The 18,670-nt window shown below is 50.8% G+C and overlaps 1 protein-coding gene across 2 annotated transcripts in view; it reads left to right on the forward strand.

Moving 5' to 3' along the window:
- Positions 1-18,670, forward strand: part of LOC138809830 (rho GTPase-activating protein 42-like) — a 101,031-nt gene that overhangs the window by 41,497 nt on the left and 40,864 nt on the right. For both annotated transcript variants that reach the window (XM_069996858.1, XM_069996867.1), the window contains exon 4: positions 14,794-14,865. In XM_069996858.1, coding sequence (XP_069852959.1) covers positions 14,794-14,865 — 72 coding nt within the window. The remainder of the gene's footprint in view (positions 1-14,793; positions 14,866-18,670) is intronic.

Consider the following 18,670-nt stretch of genomic DNA (forward strand, 5'->3'; position numbering starts at 1 on the left):
CAAAAGATAGGGCAGCTTCTTGATTTTATTTACTTAGTAGCTAGCCTTGTTTCCTTATGTGTAACAAGTTGGAAATAGTTGAATATAGATACATACTTGAATTCAGATAGAGTATCTGTGCAAAAAATGGTCTTAGAGTCAAATACATTGTTGCATGGTAAAATGCATTTTGTGTTTCTTGTTTAGCAGGTACTGTGTTAAACACCCTAGATACACACTCTCATTCACGTCCAGAGCTGTGGGCGAACTCAGGCTTGACCACGGTACCTGTTTCCTTTTCACCTCTGTTTCCAGGTACGGAAGGATGAGGAGGACCCAGGGTGGAAGATGGGTTTGGGGTCCGTACACACCCCATAGAGATTCTTGACATAGTAATACTCATGTTCAGCTTGGAATCCCATCCCCAGCTTTTCCCATTTGTACTAGTTTTGGGGAATTCCTATGTGATTGCTCAGGTTTCCATCTACTTTCTAATTTTTGGTAAAAGATCCTTAGAGCACAGCGTGACTCTTGGTGTCAGTAATACAGACACGTTCTAAAAGCCAGAAGGAAGTCTGGACCACCAGTTTACCTGGGTAGAACGTGACTGCTCTTCCTTTGTCTTAGTGAAGACACAGCTCTTAGTGAGCTCTCAGGGAGCGCCAGCGTGGAGGAGGCAGCTCTCAGCGGAGCGCCTCAGATGCTGCAGGTGCCCTGCCCACGTCCGCCCGTCTCCAGGAGACGCCAGTGAAGAGCCCCGCTCATCAGCGCAGGGCTGCTTGAGAATGCTTGGCTGTCATTTGGAAAGTTACTGAAAGTTTTCCCTGGAAAATTTTTAAGAGGCTTTAAAAAGATTAAAAGAAACTTTGAACTCACTCAAGTGATGTTTTTAAAGGACGGAGACCTCGTTAAGTGATGTTTATCGTGGCTGACAGATCAGCGTGTGTGAAGGCAGGCTTTTAATGTTGTGGAGTGCATTCTGGTCTTTTTAAATCCGTCTTGCTCCATTAGCATCCTATGCCCGGCTGCGTATGGGTGTAGACGTACATGTATATGCACCGAGGTGCGCACGTTCTACCTGCAAACACTTGGTGTTGAGAACACAGTTTGACTGCAGATCGCTTGTGGTTTGAATGCAGGGCCGTACACTTGCTTGGCTTGTGCTCTACCATTTAAGCCATAACTCTTAACATAACAGCTTTTTGCTGGTAATTTTGGAAACAAAGCCTCGAGGACTTGTTTGTCCTGGCTGACTTAGATGCTAACTTGTTTGTCCTAACTGAGATCCTCAGAATTCCTCAGGCTCCAGAGTAGCTAGGATTATAGGCGTGAGTGACTGATGCCTGGCTTCTGTTCATTTGTAATGTATTACTGGTCATAGCTTCAGTCTCTTGATATGAATGTAATGATCAGTTGTTCAGTATTGGTCCCATGCAGAATGAAAGTACACACTAGCATTTCAAGGACACAGTAAAATAGAGAGATGTGAGGATTTGCTATATTTGAGGAGATAACCATTTCTTTAAAAAAATTAGGTTTATGATTATGACTATGATGACTTCTAGTATCCAGTGCTTCACTTTTCTGTTCTCTGGGAAGACATGGGGAAAGGTCTAAGGTCTTTGCTACGAGGCCTGACTGGATTGTGATGATCGGCCCGTCAGGATAAAGGGAGGTGGGGAGATGGTGTGGATGTCACCAGACTTGTGACCACTGGAGCGACATTGTCTATAAAACACATGTATTCATCACCTGACGTATGAAATGGCCCCTCCTCTGTGCAATTCCTTAATAATAACAATCAAAAATAACTTTTAGAAAGAAAAGCAAAGTAGGTGGAAGGTTGGCAGCATGGCCCAGGTGGTAGAGCTCCAGCCAATAAGCAAAGGTGTCAGATATTGAGTTCAAGTCCCAGTCTTGGGAAGAGACAGAGACAGAGAGAGAGACAGAGACACACAAGAGTAGGTAGATTCTCAGTGCTGGGGGTGGGGAGCTCCCCGAGAGGCTGCCTGGACCTTTACCTCCCAAGAAAGCACGGCCAGGAGGGGGAGAGCGACGTTGGCTGGAGCTTGGCTGCCTTGTTAGCTGGTTTCGAAATGCCCTGGCCCTGCCTTGCAGGCAGGAGCGGAGATTCCAGACCGTCCGGTTCTGAGAGCTGCCAGCGGCAGAGGAGCCTGGCTGGCCGCCGGTCGCCATTGTTCTGTCTGTAAGACAGACAGACGGACAGAAACACTGCTGGATGCCCGGACAAGCCCTGCCCCACCTCCGCGCCCCCCCCCCCCCCGAGCCTCAAGACCGGGAGAGAACAGCAGTGGCCTGGCCCAGGCCATCGTCCCTTCTCTTAACTTATTTCCCTCCTCTCTGGTCTCACTCCCACTCCGTGTTCTGTCCCCGCGTGTCTGTATCTCTTTTCTCGAAGTGTGTGCAGTTCGAAGCGGTCCTTTACTCTGGCAGCTGAAACATCTTGAATGTCTATGCGTTCTGTCTCATTCTGCTTTAATTAAAACCACATTTCTTCTGGGACGCACGGCTCATTTGTGAGGGCTCCGGATTTCAATCATTTCTCAAGCAGGAGTTACATTCTGCTGATTCCTTACTAGGTCCTTAGACTGTTGCCATGGAGACAGGTACCTGTCAGAGCAAAACATGGCGGCCGTGGCAAAACATGCATGTTGGTGGCGGTGTGTCCCCATCTGCCCACAGGAGACACGCCCCACAGGACTGCAGGCCGGGCTGGACTCTGGCTTTTTGGCATCTGTAGCTCTAGGAGTTGACATTGGATGTCTTACTACACAAGTATTTTCAGTAATTTAGCTCCAGAAAATAATTCATAATTGGTTGAAAGCATGGCCTTAGTTGCTTCTGCAGTTGTTTGCACATTTTAGGGTCTGTCCTCAAAACAGCTTCGGTATTTCTGACGGACGGGAGGTTCTCAGCACCAGCTCAGCCTGCGTGCTGTCCAGTCTTGGTGTCCTGAGGGTGCCTGGGGAGGGATCTGGGTGTATAACAGGCATGAGTAAAGGGACTGCTGTTCTCGTTGGCGGTGCACTTGTTTCTGTTTGTTTTATTTTTGTTTTTCCAGTGCTGAGGTTGGGAACTCGGGCCTCCAGCTTGCTGTGCTGGCTGGCACTCTACTCCTTGAAACAGATGTCTGTTTGTCCTCTGCAACTCCGTTGCTTTTCTTGTAGAAAACATTAGTGAGTTGGACCTTACTACTGCATTTCCTTCTGAGAAGTGTTCACCCTTCACGCCCTCGGCCTTGGTTGGGTGCGTGTGTTATTTCTGCACTGTTTGTGAGCCGTGGGGTTCATCGGAAGCGCTGCCAGCTGTGCAGAGTCTTGCTTCTCTTCCGGACGCCCGTGCGGCCTCTGTGGGCGCCCTCTGCAACGCACGCGGTTTGACGCTCACCCTTTGTTTTTAACAGAGCGGAAAGTTATACAGTTATACAGAACGATTACTTACCAAGAGGGAAATCTCTACCTGTCTCAGCAGCAAGGAAAGTAAGCCCTAAGAACGAAAGGACACAGTTATGCACATAGAGCAACCTGTGGTACAACAATTCCAAATGTGTTGCTGGGGCAAACGCAAAAGGCCTGAAGTCCTTGCGTCCGCGGTGTTTGCGGGGTTGTCACCTCTGAGGGACAACCGCCACCCAGACGGGGCAGGCTTCTAGCCGTGGCCGGTTTCCTCCGCTTCCTCTTCCTCTTTATTTACTTTCTCAGAGCTCCGTTTTTCTACCCAGCAGATGTTACTCTGTGACTGGAATTTAGACATGAAACGTGGGGATCCTGAAATGCTTTTGATGGGGCAAATGAGACCGGGACACTCCTTTGGGGTGTGGGGGCACCGTTTGCTTGGTTCGGCGTGGTCTGCTCTGCTTGACAGCCTGGCGAGCACGTACCCCGAGCGCCGGGCACTGTGCTGTCTGTGGCTTTCCTGAGTGGACCAGGTGCTGACTGCTGCCCCGGCGTCTCCCCCCGAAAGCGGCCTTGCTTCGCTCCTTGCTGACTAGTTAACAGTGTAGAAATCACGGTGACACTGGCTTTTCTTCCTGGCTTGGCCTCCGTCCGCCACATTTGTGTGATTGAGAAACCCACACCACCTGTGGTTCAGTTTCGTGTTACGGAGGCCGTGTCTGGTAGGGCTTGCAACCCCCCAGTGTCTTAATTGGTTGAAAACGTCCAAATCACCAATTTGCTCCAAGTATTACTAGAGGGAATGTTTTCTTTGGAGAGATCTGGGAGTCCTTGAACCAAAGCAGTAACTCGGCGAAGTCTGAGAGAACTTTTCACTGGAAAGGTCTCAGCTTTATTAACCCTTCCCTCGTGAATCTCGCTGACTGACCGTATCAGATACCAAGCTGCTCAGCTCCCGCACGCGCGCAGGCTGTGATTCTGAGAGACGCCACGTGTCACCCTCCGCGGGGTCACCAGCCTGCCAGGAATGGCCTGGGCGGCCACACCTGCGCTCAGAGGCCGCGTCTGTGCCCGGGAAACCCGAGAAGAGCCTGCCGTCCGGACAGGCAGAGGAGACGCGTTCTAAAGTGAGAGGTTTTTCAATCAAGTCAAGAAGGCGCGTTTGGCCGGAGTCTGTCTGCTGGCTCATGGGGTCAGCTGTGCGTCCCCTCCCGCAGGCCTGGGCGTGGGGTAGAAGAGTGAGGCGGGGGCGGGACGGGGTGCTGACGTGAAGCTGTGGGATGCGCGTGTGTGAGAGATTTCCCAGGCTGGTGCGGGATCCGGAGCTAATGGAGGCCCACTCTTTCCCGCACATTCCTTCACTGAGTGATCCATTCCAAGTTTAGGCCTAGATGCGCACTTCAAGCTAAGGTCTGGGTACTGACCTTCAGGTTGCCCTCCTGGCTTTTCACGCAGTCTACTACTAGGCTAACTGCTGCCCACTAGAGGGGGGTGGGTGGATGACAAGGAAGGTTAAGAGAAAGTGACATGTCAGAGGTTCGGGCTCTCGCTGCTGTGTAGGAGTTGTGTGTGGGGGCTGGACGCGGGCAGGAGCTCAGGCTCTGGCTGTGTGCACCACGGTGTCCGAGCCTTTGCCCGTGCATTCTAAGGTAGAGAACAGAACACAGCGTCCCGTGAGTCCCGCTGGCTCTGGTCCGCTGTCTGTCTCAGGGTTGACAGCGCTGATCTTGGGGTGCAGGCTCCAACCCTCCCTGCCATGTGAGTTTTGTCTATGAAAGAAACTTGCTGAGTGACCTTTTGAAGTTGCATATCCCTTCTCTTCCTCTACCTCCTTCCCAGGGCTGGGAATTGAACCGAGGGCCTTGTGTGTGCTAGGCAAACAAGCTACCAGCGAGCTTCATCTCTGGCCCCCGTTGGGGAAGTATTGAGCACCTTCGTTATTGATAAAATTGGGGATGAATAATACCTGAAAACTGAGATGTGTACCTTTAATTAACAGGCAGACGCTTTGCTCTCAGCGGATTGTTCGTGAGCTCCCGGGTTTCAGCAGTCATACTCAGCTCGTTTAACGTTGTAGTTCCTGTCTCATGTGCCTTGCTCGGAACTCCGTTAATAACGTCACCTATGACAAGAGAGCATATCCATTTAAGAGTAAGTCAGGGCAGCGGAAAGTCTCCATTCAGTGTTTAGAAAAACTTGACATGTAATAGCATTTGTGTTTTGTTTATATCTCTTATCCGGATTAAAAACAATACAATTTTCATTGGACCAGAAAATGTTTTTGTTTTTTTTACCATTCCTTCAGTACCTGATCTGTCCGTAGAGATCTGTGGGTCTTGTCTTCCCTAAAGGTCTCCTAGCCCTGGGCTGGGGCTTGTGTAGTCTTCCCTGGCTTATGCAAACTCTTCCGTGAGTCTGTTGGAAAGACCTCTCCCACACGGCGGCTTCTGTTTCTCGTTGTGTGTCTGCAGTCTTCACACGCACGGCTTGTGTGGGCACGCACCCTCGCCCGCTCTGTGTGTGTTTTGCATCTCCGGTTTAAGCAGTTATTTTTGAAAAAAGAACATACTCTTTTATGTTTATGTATTTTGAAGTGGCCCCATTGCCAGAGGCCGGATGTGGTGGTCTGAGCCTGGAGGCGGCCATGGCCCCGGGGCTGGGGATATGTCACTTCTCGGATGGTTTTAGAAGCTGACTCGAGCGTCCATACGTCCCAGCGGCCGACCGGGCTGCTGTGTGGTAGCTGACACAGTCTTGTTTCCTGCCTGCCTTTTCTCCCACCCCTTTGTGTGTCCCGGATGCTCAGAAAAGTCAGAGATGCCCTTGCTGAGTGTGTTAGAGGGACCGTGAAGCAGCCACAGACCCAGTGCCGTCCGGAGTCCTGATGCGGGGCCAGGGCTCCGCTGCTCACGCCTCACAAGCGGGCGGACGAGGGTGCCTTCCTCCCCTCTTTGTGACGCCCTCTGCAGGTGTTTTTTTTTTTTCAATCTTGTGCTTTGCAGAGCTCACCAGCGGGGCTTCGTGGCCGGGCTGAGCACCTGTGTGCCCTGCCTTCGGAGCGGAGCGTCAGTCACACTTGGCAAACGTCTGTCCTGCGTTCTGCTGGGCTCTCCTCATCTCCTCAGGGAGCCTGCGTGTGCGGCCCCTGTGGAGACCCGCGCGGTCTCAGCTGGGGCCTGGCTGGCCGGACCAGCCCGGGAACCATACCAAGAACCATTTCCTGTGATTCAGGATGCCTCCACAGCCTCCAGGACCCTCAGACTTGAGCCGCGCAGCCGCGAAGGACGGAGAGGTGCCTGTGAGCGGCTGAGGAGACGCCCCGCGCTCCCCGGGCCTCAGTGGTGCTTCCCGACGCAGACCCGCGCGGTCAGGTCTGTGGGCACACGAGTGGAAGGCAGGCCAGGGCGGTCGCTGCCGGCTGCTGAAGGGACCCGAGCTCACCTGCTGGCATGGTCAGGAGCGGCCCAGCAGCTCCCGCCTAGGGGGACCCGGAGGGACGGCCCGTGTTCACAACTGCGCTTAAAAATCTCCAAACGACTATGTAGACCTCCATTATAAACTAAACAAACAACTGGAGCTGTTTTCTTCCTCTGAAGTTAATATTCAATAAAAACCTCATCCAACTCAGTCATAAAAGATGTCTACAATGCCAATAGTTTTAAAATAAATCGAAGGTCATCCTTTGATGGCCCTAGTAATAGCAAATGTCTATTTAGAGTGTGTGTGTGTGTGTGTGTGTGTGTGTGTGTGTGTGTGTGTGTGGTGTGTGTGTGTGTGTGTACGTGTGTGTGTACAGGGGTGTGAACTCAGAGCCTTGGTGTTGTCCCTGAGCTTTTTTACTTCAGGCCGACATTTTACCACTTGAGCCACAGTTCTGTTTCTGGCTTTATATTGGTTAATTGGAGGTTAAGAGTCTCATGGACTTTTCTGTGCAATCTGTCTTTGAACCAAGATCTCAGATCTAGCTAGGATTACAGGTATAAGCCACCAGTACCCAGCCCAATGCAACATACTTTCTACTCTCCAAATGTTTATTTTCCAAATCTGTGTTGAGTAAGATAGTCACACAGAAGCAGTGTTAGCAATGCTAAGAGGACCAGGGCCCCACACCCTGTCACCTTCAGAGCCCCTGGTTAAACAGCTCATATTTTTACTAGAACACATCTCATGCATGCGTCTCACTAAGAATTTGCAGAGGGAAGATTTCCTGAGCGTGAGCAGTATTGTGATGGATGCTAGCAGCGCAGTCTGTGGGGCAGCAACTACTTCAGCACAGGTGGTGGATAAAAAGGCCAGTTTGGCGCTAGCATCTGAGAAAACCACGCCACGCTGTGCTCGCCCCTTTGACAGAACACTTGAGAAGCTGTCGTGGAGGAGCTGTTTTGCCTCGTGGTTTGAGCCCGTGCTTGGCTGGCTTCGTTGTGGCTTTGGATCTGCGGTGTGGACCCGCATCCTGGTTTCAGGAAGGTGTGGTCCAGCCTGGTCACCTCCTGGAGCCCAGGAGCGGGCGGAGCTGAGTTAGAGAGGCGTTTCTCAGGTCATCTCTGATGATGACCGGCTGGTCAGATTGTTGCTCCGGTAGAATTTCAGCTTTAGGAGAAGTCCGTGGATTAGAATTACCTGTGTGGCTTAGTGAGCGCCAGCCGTCCTAATGATGAGGTGCAGTGAGTGATCGATCAGCTGGGGTCCATAGGAGAACAGTGCCCAGGGCGGCGTCCTGCCCAGAGAAAGCCAGCTGGGGACCCGAGGCTGCTACCGCAGGACCCAGGAGGGAACGCAGAGAGAATCATGTTCTGCCTCTCATTGGCAGATGCCACGGGTGGGACCACGGGGCAAAGGTGGCCCAGCTCAGTGACGTGCTGGGCGATTCGAATCGCTGGACTTTTCCGTGCTCGGCATTTGGACTTGGGTGAGAGTTCATTCTCCTCGTGTCAACGTGGCGCACTATCACAGCGCCTGGAGCTCGCGTGTCCCCGTGCGAATGCAGGCTGGCGGGAACGCCCGCCCGGCACAGCTGCTGTGGCCAGCAAGTAGAGGGAGAAACTTCCACCGCGTGTTGTCTGCGGTTCAGGGACGCCGCGGCTCCATCATTAGACAAGGTCCCCAAAGCACTGGTATTCCCAGTTTCCCAAAACAAACCTGCCCAAGAAGAGCATGTAGAGATTGTGCAGAGATTTATGTTTATTTAAGGGAAGGTGATAGGAAAGTTTATTTGAAAAGAAGTACGCCAGACAGTGCAAGTGGGCCCTGTGCCCCGTGCCGCCTGGGGCTTGAGTGTGTGGTTGTGCTAGTGACCAGGATTGGGAGTGAGTGTGTGCACGGGGCATTTTCTTTTCTGGGACAGGGTAATAGGGCAGGGCAGGGGCTCCCGATGCCCGGGGGTGAGGCTGACATCCTAGGCAGAGAGATCCAGAGAATCTCCAGCTCTGGACGTCACGGATTAATGCTCGTTTTCTTCTTTGGTTTTGAGTATCTAAGTTGATTTTAGGACATGCAAAGAAAGGGAAGAGCCCCGAGGGGAGAGGTGGATGAGAGAGGACTCCACTTTAAAGGAGATTTCGGGAGCATTCACGTGCTAGGTTTCCAACAGTTTTGTAGCGGCGTTCCCCAAGGCTCATCTCTGATCAGAAGCGTGGATGATCCTGGAAACCGTCCCGCTGGAAGGTCTGTAATGACAGCCTGAGGCCGGCCCGAGGCTTTGGGAAGAGCATGCTGGCTCTAGGAGCCTGTGTCCCCTCTTAGCGGGCACTCTGGTTGTCTTTTGATGGTAGTAATGCACAGTCTAGTTTCACTGTCTTCTTGAATCATCCGAAAAGATGTATTTTCCCTACTCAGTAACGAATAGCCATTTAACCCGATTCGTTGTGTTTTATTAGACTCATTTGGGGTGAGTTACACAATGCGTCTCTAGGATGCTCATGGAGCAGCGAGTTTGCCCACCGCTGCGATGGTTGACTTTGAGGTTCCGTCTTTGGAGGCCTGGGCAGCAGTGATCAGGACACGGCTCTTCCCAGATGAACTGGACAGGGTGGCAGGTGTGGTGTCCCCTGACGCCCAGGGTGGGCGGCGGCTGGGGAGCCGCGGCAGAGCTTGTGCGGGATGGCTGCGATGGTGCGGCTGCTTTGCTGTTTCTGGTGGGGTGCGCGCGCGTGAAAGCCCGGCCTCTGGTCTCAGGCTGTGCGGAAGGAGGGAGCCCGGGAGAATCTTCAGCATGCCTTTTAGAGAGAGCCAAGACCCCGGGGGGATCGAAGTGAGCGGTGGGCAGGACTGGAAGCTGCCCGCCCGCCCGGGAGGCGGGAGGAGGGGCGCGGGCCGACCCAGCTCGCACTCCCCAGACCTCACAGAAGGGGCCGAGAGAATGCCTTTATTTCATTGCGTAAGAAAGGATTTTGACAGCTGTGCAGCGTGGAGCACTGGCGCACGGTTTACGACCAGATCTGGAATCGAGAGGACCAGGAACGCGAGTCCGAGCATATGGAACTGATTTGGAAAGTGATTCTTAGCTATGACTAAGGGCCTCTGCTCAGATGCCTGGGAAAGTTTAAAAGAAAAATTGTGCAAAATACATCATAAAAAACTGGTCTGTGGAAGGGCAGGGCTCGGCTGACTCTCGGCTGTGTGTGGACTTGTGTGATTTTCTGTTCAAGTCCCCATGCTGGCGCTTTCCAGTTACCTTTTTCTGGTTTTATTTTCTTTTTGACAACACGGTGATTGAACTTGCCGGCTTACTCAGTTAAGGAATTATTTATGTTAGACTATTGTATCTTCCCCTGGAGCCCCCCCCCCCCCAGGGATCTTTTCTTAAGCTGCTCATGGGAGCAGATGCCTGCGGGGGAGGGGGGGCTCGTGGTGAAGATGCCCTGTGGGCGTGCGCTGGACCCCCCGGCCCCCCGGCCCCCGCGGCTGCTCCACACAGGTTCCTGAGTTCCCCGTGTTCACTCGTGTGGAGACAGCGAGTGACACCCCCTGTGTGTGCTCTGAGCATTCGTCCCGGGAGCTAGGCAGAGGCCGCGCTGGCACGGTCTCGAGAGCACGTCTCTCCCCTCCATTCCCAGGCTGTTGTTGCCAGCGGAGTCACCGCTGACCCGCGCCGCTTGACTGTGTCTCCGGCAAGCGGGACCTGGGTTTGAAGGTATGATGAGCGATTCCGGTCCTCCAGGGAAGATTTTTTTTTTTTGTTGGTCATGGGGCTTGAACTCTGGGCCTGGGTGCTGTCCCTTAGCTCCTCAGCTCAAAGCTAGCGCTCTACACTTGAGCCACAGCGCCACTTCTGGCTTTTTTCTGCTTATGTGGTGCTGAGGAATTGAACCCAGGGCCTCATGCGTGTAAGGCAAGCGCCCTCCCATGGAGCCGCCTTCCCAGCTCCTCCAAGAAAGATTTTTAATAACAGAACCACATTCTTGTTTCAAGGGTTCGTAGTCAGAGAAAGCAAAAACAATGCCTGCTCTCCTCAAGCTCTAGAGCGTTGGAGCCTCGTCTTCTTTGCTTTATTGTCACTGTCCACATAGTAGTATTATTGTTAATATTGTTATTATCAGGACATTTCCTGTCGCTTTAACCAGGGGTAACTTGGCCCTGCAGTTGTGCTTCATTATCAGGGAAGTGGGGCCATGTGAATTAAGAGCTTGGGAGTGGTTTGGATTCTCAGGTTCACTGCCCGGGTTCGAGTTGTGGCCTTGCCACTTGCTAGGAGTTGCTGCCTTGGGCTGCTGGTTTCAGCACTCTGGGCCTCGGCCTTCTGCGCGGGGCGGGAACCGTGACACCGGGGGAGCTGTGAGGTCGGAGCCCCAGCCCCCTGTGTGCTGCGGGGTCCACCTCCCCTTCCTGGTGGATGCCGGTGACTGCCCCCAGGCCCGGCCGTCTCCCACGCCCAGCTGCCAGCCCCTCCTTGGCTTCCAGACATCACAGTCCTTGGTTTTCTTTCTCCGGTTCTGGGTTGGGGCTGGCGCAGGGGTGAGGCCGCCTGGCAGGGGTGGACAGGATCTCTTCGGCGTGGTCGCTGCTCTTCCCGCCAGCCCCCTCTGTGGCCTCCCGCCTCACACCCTGCGCACCAGAAGCTTCTGTGAAGCTTAAGACGCCTTGCTGGTTTATTTCTGTGACCGACCTCTGTCCCAAGGTTAAAATCAGTAAAGGTCGTACCCGATTCCCACCCAGCTGTGCCATAAAGCATGGATCGGAGTGTGTATGATTCTGCAAACCTCACTTCCTCCAGGCAGGAAACGACAGCACGTATCAGAAGATGTGCAACTGAGCTGCGTTCCTGTGTTGCAAAAGTACCATTTCTTGTAGGCAGGACACTGTCCTTCGTGATTGTGGAGGAGAATCATTCCTGGTTTCTATGAAGGCTGTCAGGTCAACTTTTGTTTTCTCTAATCAAGTCAGCAATTCCCTGGCGAGTTGCAGCCAGACAGGACGTGTTGCCAGGCGGCCACTGTGGAGAAACTAGAAAGAGCCTGGTGTGGGCTCATGCTTTAATCCCAGCAGAAGTGTCGGTGAGACCTGTCTCAGAGAACCAGTGAGCGGTCCTCCCCGCTGCACTGGAGCTCATGGTTTGAGGCCATGGGGGGCAAAAGTACAAGACTGTATCTGACTAAGAACTAAAGCACACAGTGCCAGGAGCGTGGCTCAGTTGGTAATGCGAACTCCACACGGGGGAAGGGTCAGGAGGCACCCGTTGGCGCAGACCGAAGCTGCTTGCGCAGAGGGGCTTATGCTCGGCTTTTGGGGGGCGCTGTCACCTTCGTCACAGCCGCATTTGTAGCTGGTGGGGTCTCCTGTGCAGAGTGGACGCTCCCTCGGTCAGAATGGCCGAGCGCGGCCCTCCCGGGGCGCTCCGTGAATCCAGTGGGCTGCCGCCTCCAGGCGTGGCTTGCGCGGCGCGGGCGCGGGGCCTCGCTTCAGGCTGCAGAGGGCTCGTGAGTTTGCTCCTGCAGTGGGGGAAGGGCACGTGGATTGGAAGTCAGTATCTGGGACCCAGCTGGGGAGCCCCCTCCTCTCCTCCTGGCCAGACTTCAGACTTCACCCCGAATGAGAGCCCCGGTCTTCCCGTCACAAAGACCCAATGGCGACGTCGCCCATTCTAGCACAGGATGCTCCTTTTAATGTGCTCACCCCCAGTCCTGTCTTCATTGCCTACATTACCATCACAATGTGCACTTCATACACCGCGTGTTCCACGTGTTACGACCTCGCTTCTTTGCATGGATACCAACATCTCCCTTGTTTTGCAATGCGACGCACCATCTGTGTTCTGCGGCAGGCCGCGTTCTCAGTTCTGATAGCGCTGAGAGGAATCGCATTGTCTACTCGCTTCCAGACTCCGGGTGAGTTTGGTCTTGAGAAGTTTAAGCGCGAGGATGGTTATTCTGGAGATCCCGAGGCAGGGAAAGCTGTAGGATAAGGGACCTCCAGTCTTGATGGTTAGCCAGCTGCGCCTGGCACCAGCAACCTGGATTTTACCCAAGTCCTGGGAAGGGAAGGAAATGGAAGAGCAGGAGCAGCGCTCGAGGTAATTATCTTTAAGATTCTTTTTATCCAACTGGTTACTTTGACCGACAGTGGAGTGAAGTTTTCAGCGCTGAGAATTCAGAGGCCAGCGCCTAAAACCCGCAGCCCATGGGGAAACAGCCACATGGAGAAAAATGTATGTGAGCCTATTTGGAGAAGCTTTCTTCTAACCACATAAAAGTGTCTCTAGCTGTTGCTCTTGAGTGATTTATGAGCACCCCCTGGGGGCCGTTCATTAGGACCACTTGAAACAGCACAAAAAAGCCAGGAAACAGTAATTGCTTGTAATGTGCTGACCTACCCACAGCCCAGCCAGTGTCTTCTCGGGAAATACGGGACTTGCTGCTTTGCCTGGTATTCGATTTGCTTCACTTTCACTGAAAATGAGTGACATCCCTCATGAATACATTTTTAGCTTTTAATAGGGGCCAAAATGTATTTTTCTTTTGGTTTTGGTTGGTTGTGGGGCTTGAACTCTGGGCCTGGGTGCTGTCCCTCAGCTCTTCAGCTCAAGGCTAGCGCTCTACCACTTGAGTCACAGTGCCACTTGTGACATTTTTCTGCTTATGTGGTGCTGAGGAATCAAACCCAGGGCCTCTTGCATGCAAGGCAAGCGCTCTACCACTGAGCCACCTTCCCAGCCCCCCAAAATGTATTTTTTAAAAATCAAACTTTGTTTAAATCCAAGGTTTAGGTAATGACTAGGAATTTTCAGTTAACCATGTTTGTGTTACTGAAATAAGACATGTCAAGACCTATATACTAGAAAAAGAAAGGAAAAGAGAGAGGAAGGGAAGCAGAGGGAGAGAGGGAGGGTTTTTTGTGTGTTTGTGTTGATTATTTATGTGCATTTGGCTTATACAATTCAAGAAATAAAGCAGAGCTGGACCCTGATGGTTCACACTTAAAATCCAAATTCTTCAGGAGGCTGAAATCGGAGGACTCAGATTTGAGGCCAGCCCAGGAAGAAAAGATCTGTAGATATAATCTCCAAAATAATCAGCAACAAACAGAGCTGGTGGTTTGTCTCAAATGGTTAAAGCATCAGTCCAGCAAACATGAGGCCCTGAGTTCAAACCCTCCAGTAGCTAGGATTACAGGAGTGAGCACCGGCAATCAGCCCCATCAGTATTCTCAGTGATTAATGGTAATATTATATAATTTTCAAAGTTTTAAGGAAATGTTGGAACATGGGACTTCAGTTCTCTTTGTTGAAGTGGAAGCAGATACTAGTCAGCCCTGTTGGAGCCTTTTCTTTTCCAGCGGTGGAGTTCTAGCATTCTGTTAGCAACTAGGTTTATATGACTCAACTTTCAAAAAGCTGCTCGTACTGGCTACATCAAACCAGTGTAATTTAAATATTTGTAAATTTAATACCCAGGGTACTATTTCTTAGTTAACTCCTAGAAGAAGAAACTTGAACATTCAAGGTACAATTGCACCAAAATAAGTACTTATTGTCCCATTATTGATGGTAAGTAAAATAATATGTGGAATTGATGTAATTATAAAGTAGAAATAGTCAAGATGGGCGCTGGTGGCTCACACCTGTAATCCCAGCTACTCAGAAGGCTGAGATCTAAGGATCATGGTTCAAAGCCAGCCCAGACAGGAAAGTCCATGGAAACTCTTATCTCCAATGAACCACGAGAAAACCAGAAGTGGCGCTGTGGCTCAAATGGTAGAGTGCTAGCCTTGAGCAAAAGGAGTTTGGGAGCTTAGGTTTGGGGCCCAGGCCCTGAGTTCAATCCCAGAATGGTTTAAAAAAAAAAAGTAGCAATGGATGTGGGGACACACTGTCTGTATTCAGCAAGTCCTCTCAGAGTCAGTTTTTCAGTGTCATTCTAATGGGACTACACACAACTTAGCATATGTGCATTTTACATTTCAGATTCAGAATGCCAATGACGTCCTGATTGCGCCTCTGGAGAAATTCCGGAAAGAGCAGATTGGGGCAGCCAAAGTAAGTGTGCTTTTGGAACCCCTCCTCAGTCTCCCAGTGATCTGGAGGGTGATGCTCTGGATGCCAGCGCTCGGACACGAACGCCACCTTGTGAATGCCTTGAATGCCAGTGTACAGAGTCAGGAACAGACTGCGTGCTATTGCTCGGCGATGATGCCCTTATTTAGAACAGCAAAGCAGTCTGCGTGTTGTGAGTGAATTCTGCCATACAACAGCTGTGGAGAAATAACTTTGGAAGCTAGGATGAGAGTCTGATTTAAAAAATATATATATATATATATATATATGTGCATGAGTGTGTGTATATGTACATATACACACATATGTGTATGTATATGTGTATATCTGTGTATATACCATAACATATACGTATGTATGTACACACATATATGTATATACATATATGTGTGCTACACACACACACACACACACACACACACACACACACACACACACACATGAAATTTAGGTCCTGATCACAATAAGATGGGAATTAGGCACAGAATAGATTCTAATTTTAGTCAATGATGGTAAAACAGCTTTTTACCATCATTTGCATTTTGTGTGATTGGTCCTCCGAGAGGATTTCATACCAGCACCAAACACCTCCTGATCAAATTTGCCTTCTGTCATGCTCATCCTAAACGGATGCTATGCGGGACCTCAGCCACAGGTCAGGATTGAGTCCCTGAACCGACCTAGAGCTTCAGTCTCCACCCCCACGGCCAACCGTCTTTCTACCTCCCCGGCAGCCAGGATGACAGGCTGAGCCACCAGGCCTCGCTTTGATTTTTGTTCTAAACGGCTTTACTAGAACTTGTATGAGCATTATCTTTTGGTTTAAATTTAGAAATAAACACTGTAGCAATAGTGAACTCCAGACTAGGACTTGATTTTTTCACTCGGATTTCATATCGGTTGACAGTCATGGAATCCAGCAAATATCTTTCTTCTGTCCACAGAAGGTCTTACAACGTGGCTGTCTTCCTGTATAAGATTCAGGAAGTCCACAGAGAATGGTTACAATTGTGTTCCAGCCTTAGATTTCTTATAAAAAGTGATAATGCTCCATTTCTATTGAAAATTCAAAGAACTCAGTAAGTCACGAGTATTTTACTTCACATTCGTCTTTCATACACACCAGACATACTATAGAAGTACTGGGCATTGGTCATGGCTCTAACCATACGGTGGTCGCCTGGCATCGTGGCAGCCTTCAGGGAGTTAAGGTATTTTGCAGTTGCTCATGTTTCTAAAGGTCAGATGATCTTTTTTTTTTTTAAGCAGGATGATCTAAGAAAGAAGACAAGAGATGAAGGATTTAAGAAATCATTTTTATTATAGAACACTTTAACTTTTGCACCTTTTCTGTGGGACAGTCGCAAAATGCATGAAGTCAGTATTTGAATTTCAGCTGTGCACTATTGGGCTCTTGTGTATGCATGTGTTTGTGTGTCTGTGTGTGTGCCCGGTTGGTTTTGAAACTTGGTGGTCAGTATACAGTGAGATAATTAGAAGATACCTGAAGCCTGAACCAGTGACAGATATTAGGAACTTTCTCTAGAGTTCGCCTCTAAGTTATGACGGGCCTCAGACTATTTCCCTTTGGAAATTCACTCAAGCCTTCTGTTGCAGCTGGAATCCAGAGAACTTTCATGTTTAATTTACCAATAAAACCTGCCAGCCACCTCCTACGGCAGTGCTGCCGAGGGCAGGCCCAGGAAGAGCGTCTGGTTACCGTGGCATTGAAAGTAGCCCATACCAGGCTGACCAGGAAAATGGCTGGCCCTATAAATAAAAAAGAATGGCAGAGTTCCTAAGGCAGGGCCCTTCCATGGCGCGTATGTGTGTGTGTGTGTGGGGGGGGTGCGTCTGTGTCTGTGTCTGTGTCTGTGTCTGTGTGTCTGTGTATTCAGGAGGCTTTTCTTACCCTGTCGTCTCTTTATTCCACGTTGATGTGGTCTTTGGCCCGTGGCGGAGGTGTGGTGGAGGTGTGATGGATTGCTGGCTTGTCGTCGGCCACCCCGCCCTCCCTCCAGTTGAAGTCCGCCGCAGTCTGGTTGGCCCGCTTCTAGGTTGAGTCACCGAAGCAGTCTAGTGGATGGTGCTCATCGGCTTTCCCCGGGCACGCTGCCTGCTCCGGGCAGTACAGATAGCACAAGATGATGCCCCTGTGACTCTCACTTAGCAGAAGAGAGGGAAAAGCAGATACATTGGATGGATCAGACTGGTGCTGTATTTGAAGTCCGCTTGTAGGCACTCCCAAACGCAGTGGGGATGGGGAGAGGGGGGAACAGAGGCCCCCTAAAATTTAATGACGAGGAGAGATAGCCCCATCACTGTACCCTTCTTCCTCGTAGAAAACCAACCAGTTAAGTATCGGGGGAGGGGATCATGCATGGCGCACACATCTGTAATCTCAGCCATCAGGAGGCAGAGGCAAGGTCACTAGTTCAAGTCCAGTGCAGGCAAACTGTGCAGGAATCCCTGCCAAACCAAAGTAAAGAAAAAACAACAAAGCAGAATAGAAGCAAAATAGCTGTGGGGTAGGGTGGAAGGGCTGAACACATACCTGGCATGTTCGAGTCCTGCGTTCAGTTCAGTAATGCGTACACGCACAAGCACGCACGCACTCATGCAAGGCCCTGTGTTCAGTCTTCAGTGCCCCCCACACACACACACATGGAACAAAAGTGTTTTGTTTATTTGGCTTTGTAGAGACAAAGCCTGTTGTTGTTCAGAGATCTGGAAATTTGTGGTTCTGGTTATATAGACTCAGGCTTAGTGGCGAGCAGTTGTTTGCAGCTGGACAGAACATCGGGAGAAAGGAGGGCTGGCCCACCAGTGACATTCACAGAGGTGAGCTGCTCCTGCCTGTTCCCAGGCCAGGGCACCGCAAGGCAAGGCCTGCGGCCCACGCTCCCACTCTGCCTGCAGAGCGCTGGGACTTCCTGGGTCCCACTTGGAGGTGAGAAACCCAGAAACCCAGGGCAATGTGGAGCGACCTCACTGTAGAAGGACTCTGCAGTGTAGGATTCTGCACTTTGAAAACTTGCTTTCTTTGGGAAATCTGGTTAACCAGTCTCGGTTGGTAATACCTATGAGTTTATTTTGAGACTCTCTTGTTAAGACTTTTATTAGAAATAGTGTCAAGTAGTGTTTATTCTGTTTTTTCCCCCTTGATATTTCAGGGGTTGAATGAAACCATAAATAACAAGAGTTCTGTTTTGAAAATCAAATGCATGGACACATGAGCATTTTCCTGGATGACTTTTCTGATCTCAGGGTGGTCATTTAATCTCTGGGGAAGACGGGGTTTAATTTATGCCATGAGAACAGACTCCTTTGGGGAAGCAAATCTTATTTTGGGGGATTTGTGGGGTTTTTTTTGGGGGGGTAGGGATTTGCTGTCTTCCTTTGCCCATGTGAGTCCTCGGGAATTTTAAGAGAGAATCTCTAACTGTGGGTCCTGGTGGGGTAGTGACGAGCCCAGCCAGCGAGCATGATGGGGGCGGGCTGGGGACAACAGAGCAGTTTGGGAAAATGGATCATTTATTATGTCCAATCAGAACCGAACAGTTCGGTGCAGACAACAGGCTGTACGTAGATTAATCCTTACCATTCAGTCAATGCCAGGTACAGGTAATTAGTGAAAGATGTCAGAGAGCGAAGATTTCCACTCCTGGGGCCCATGCCTGTGTCCACGTGGACTTCGTGCTCGTGAATTATACATGGCTCTCCCACGGTAGCCTTGTGATTCCCCAGGCATTGCCAAGGCTCGAGATCGTAAAGCAAAGTGGGGCCT

The sequence above is a fragment of the Dipodomys merriami genome, unplaced genomic scaffold (assembly GCF_024711535.1).
Source record: "Dipodomys merriami isolate MVZ:Mamm:240054 unplaced genomic scaffold, mDipMer1.0.p SCAF_103, whole genome shotgun sequence".
Lineage (NCBI taxonomy): Eukaryota > Metazoa > Chordata > Mammalia > Rodentia > Heteromyidae > Dipodomys > Dipodomys merriami.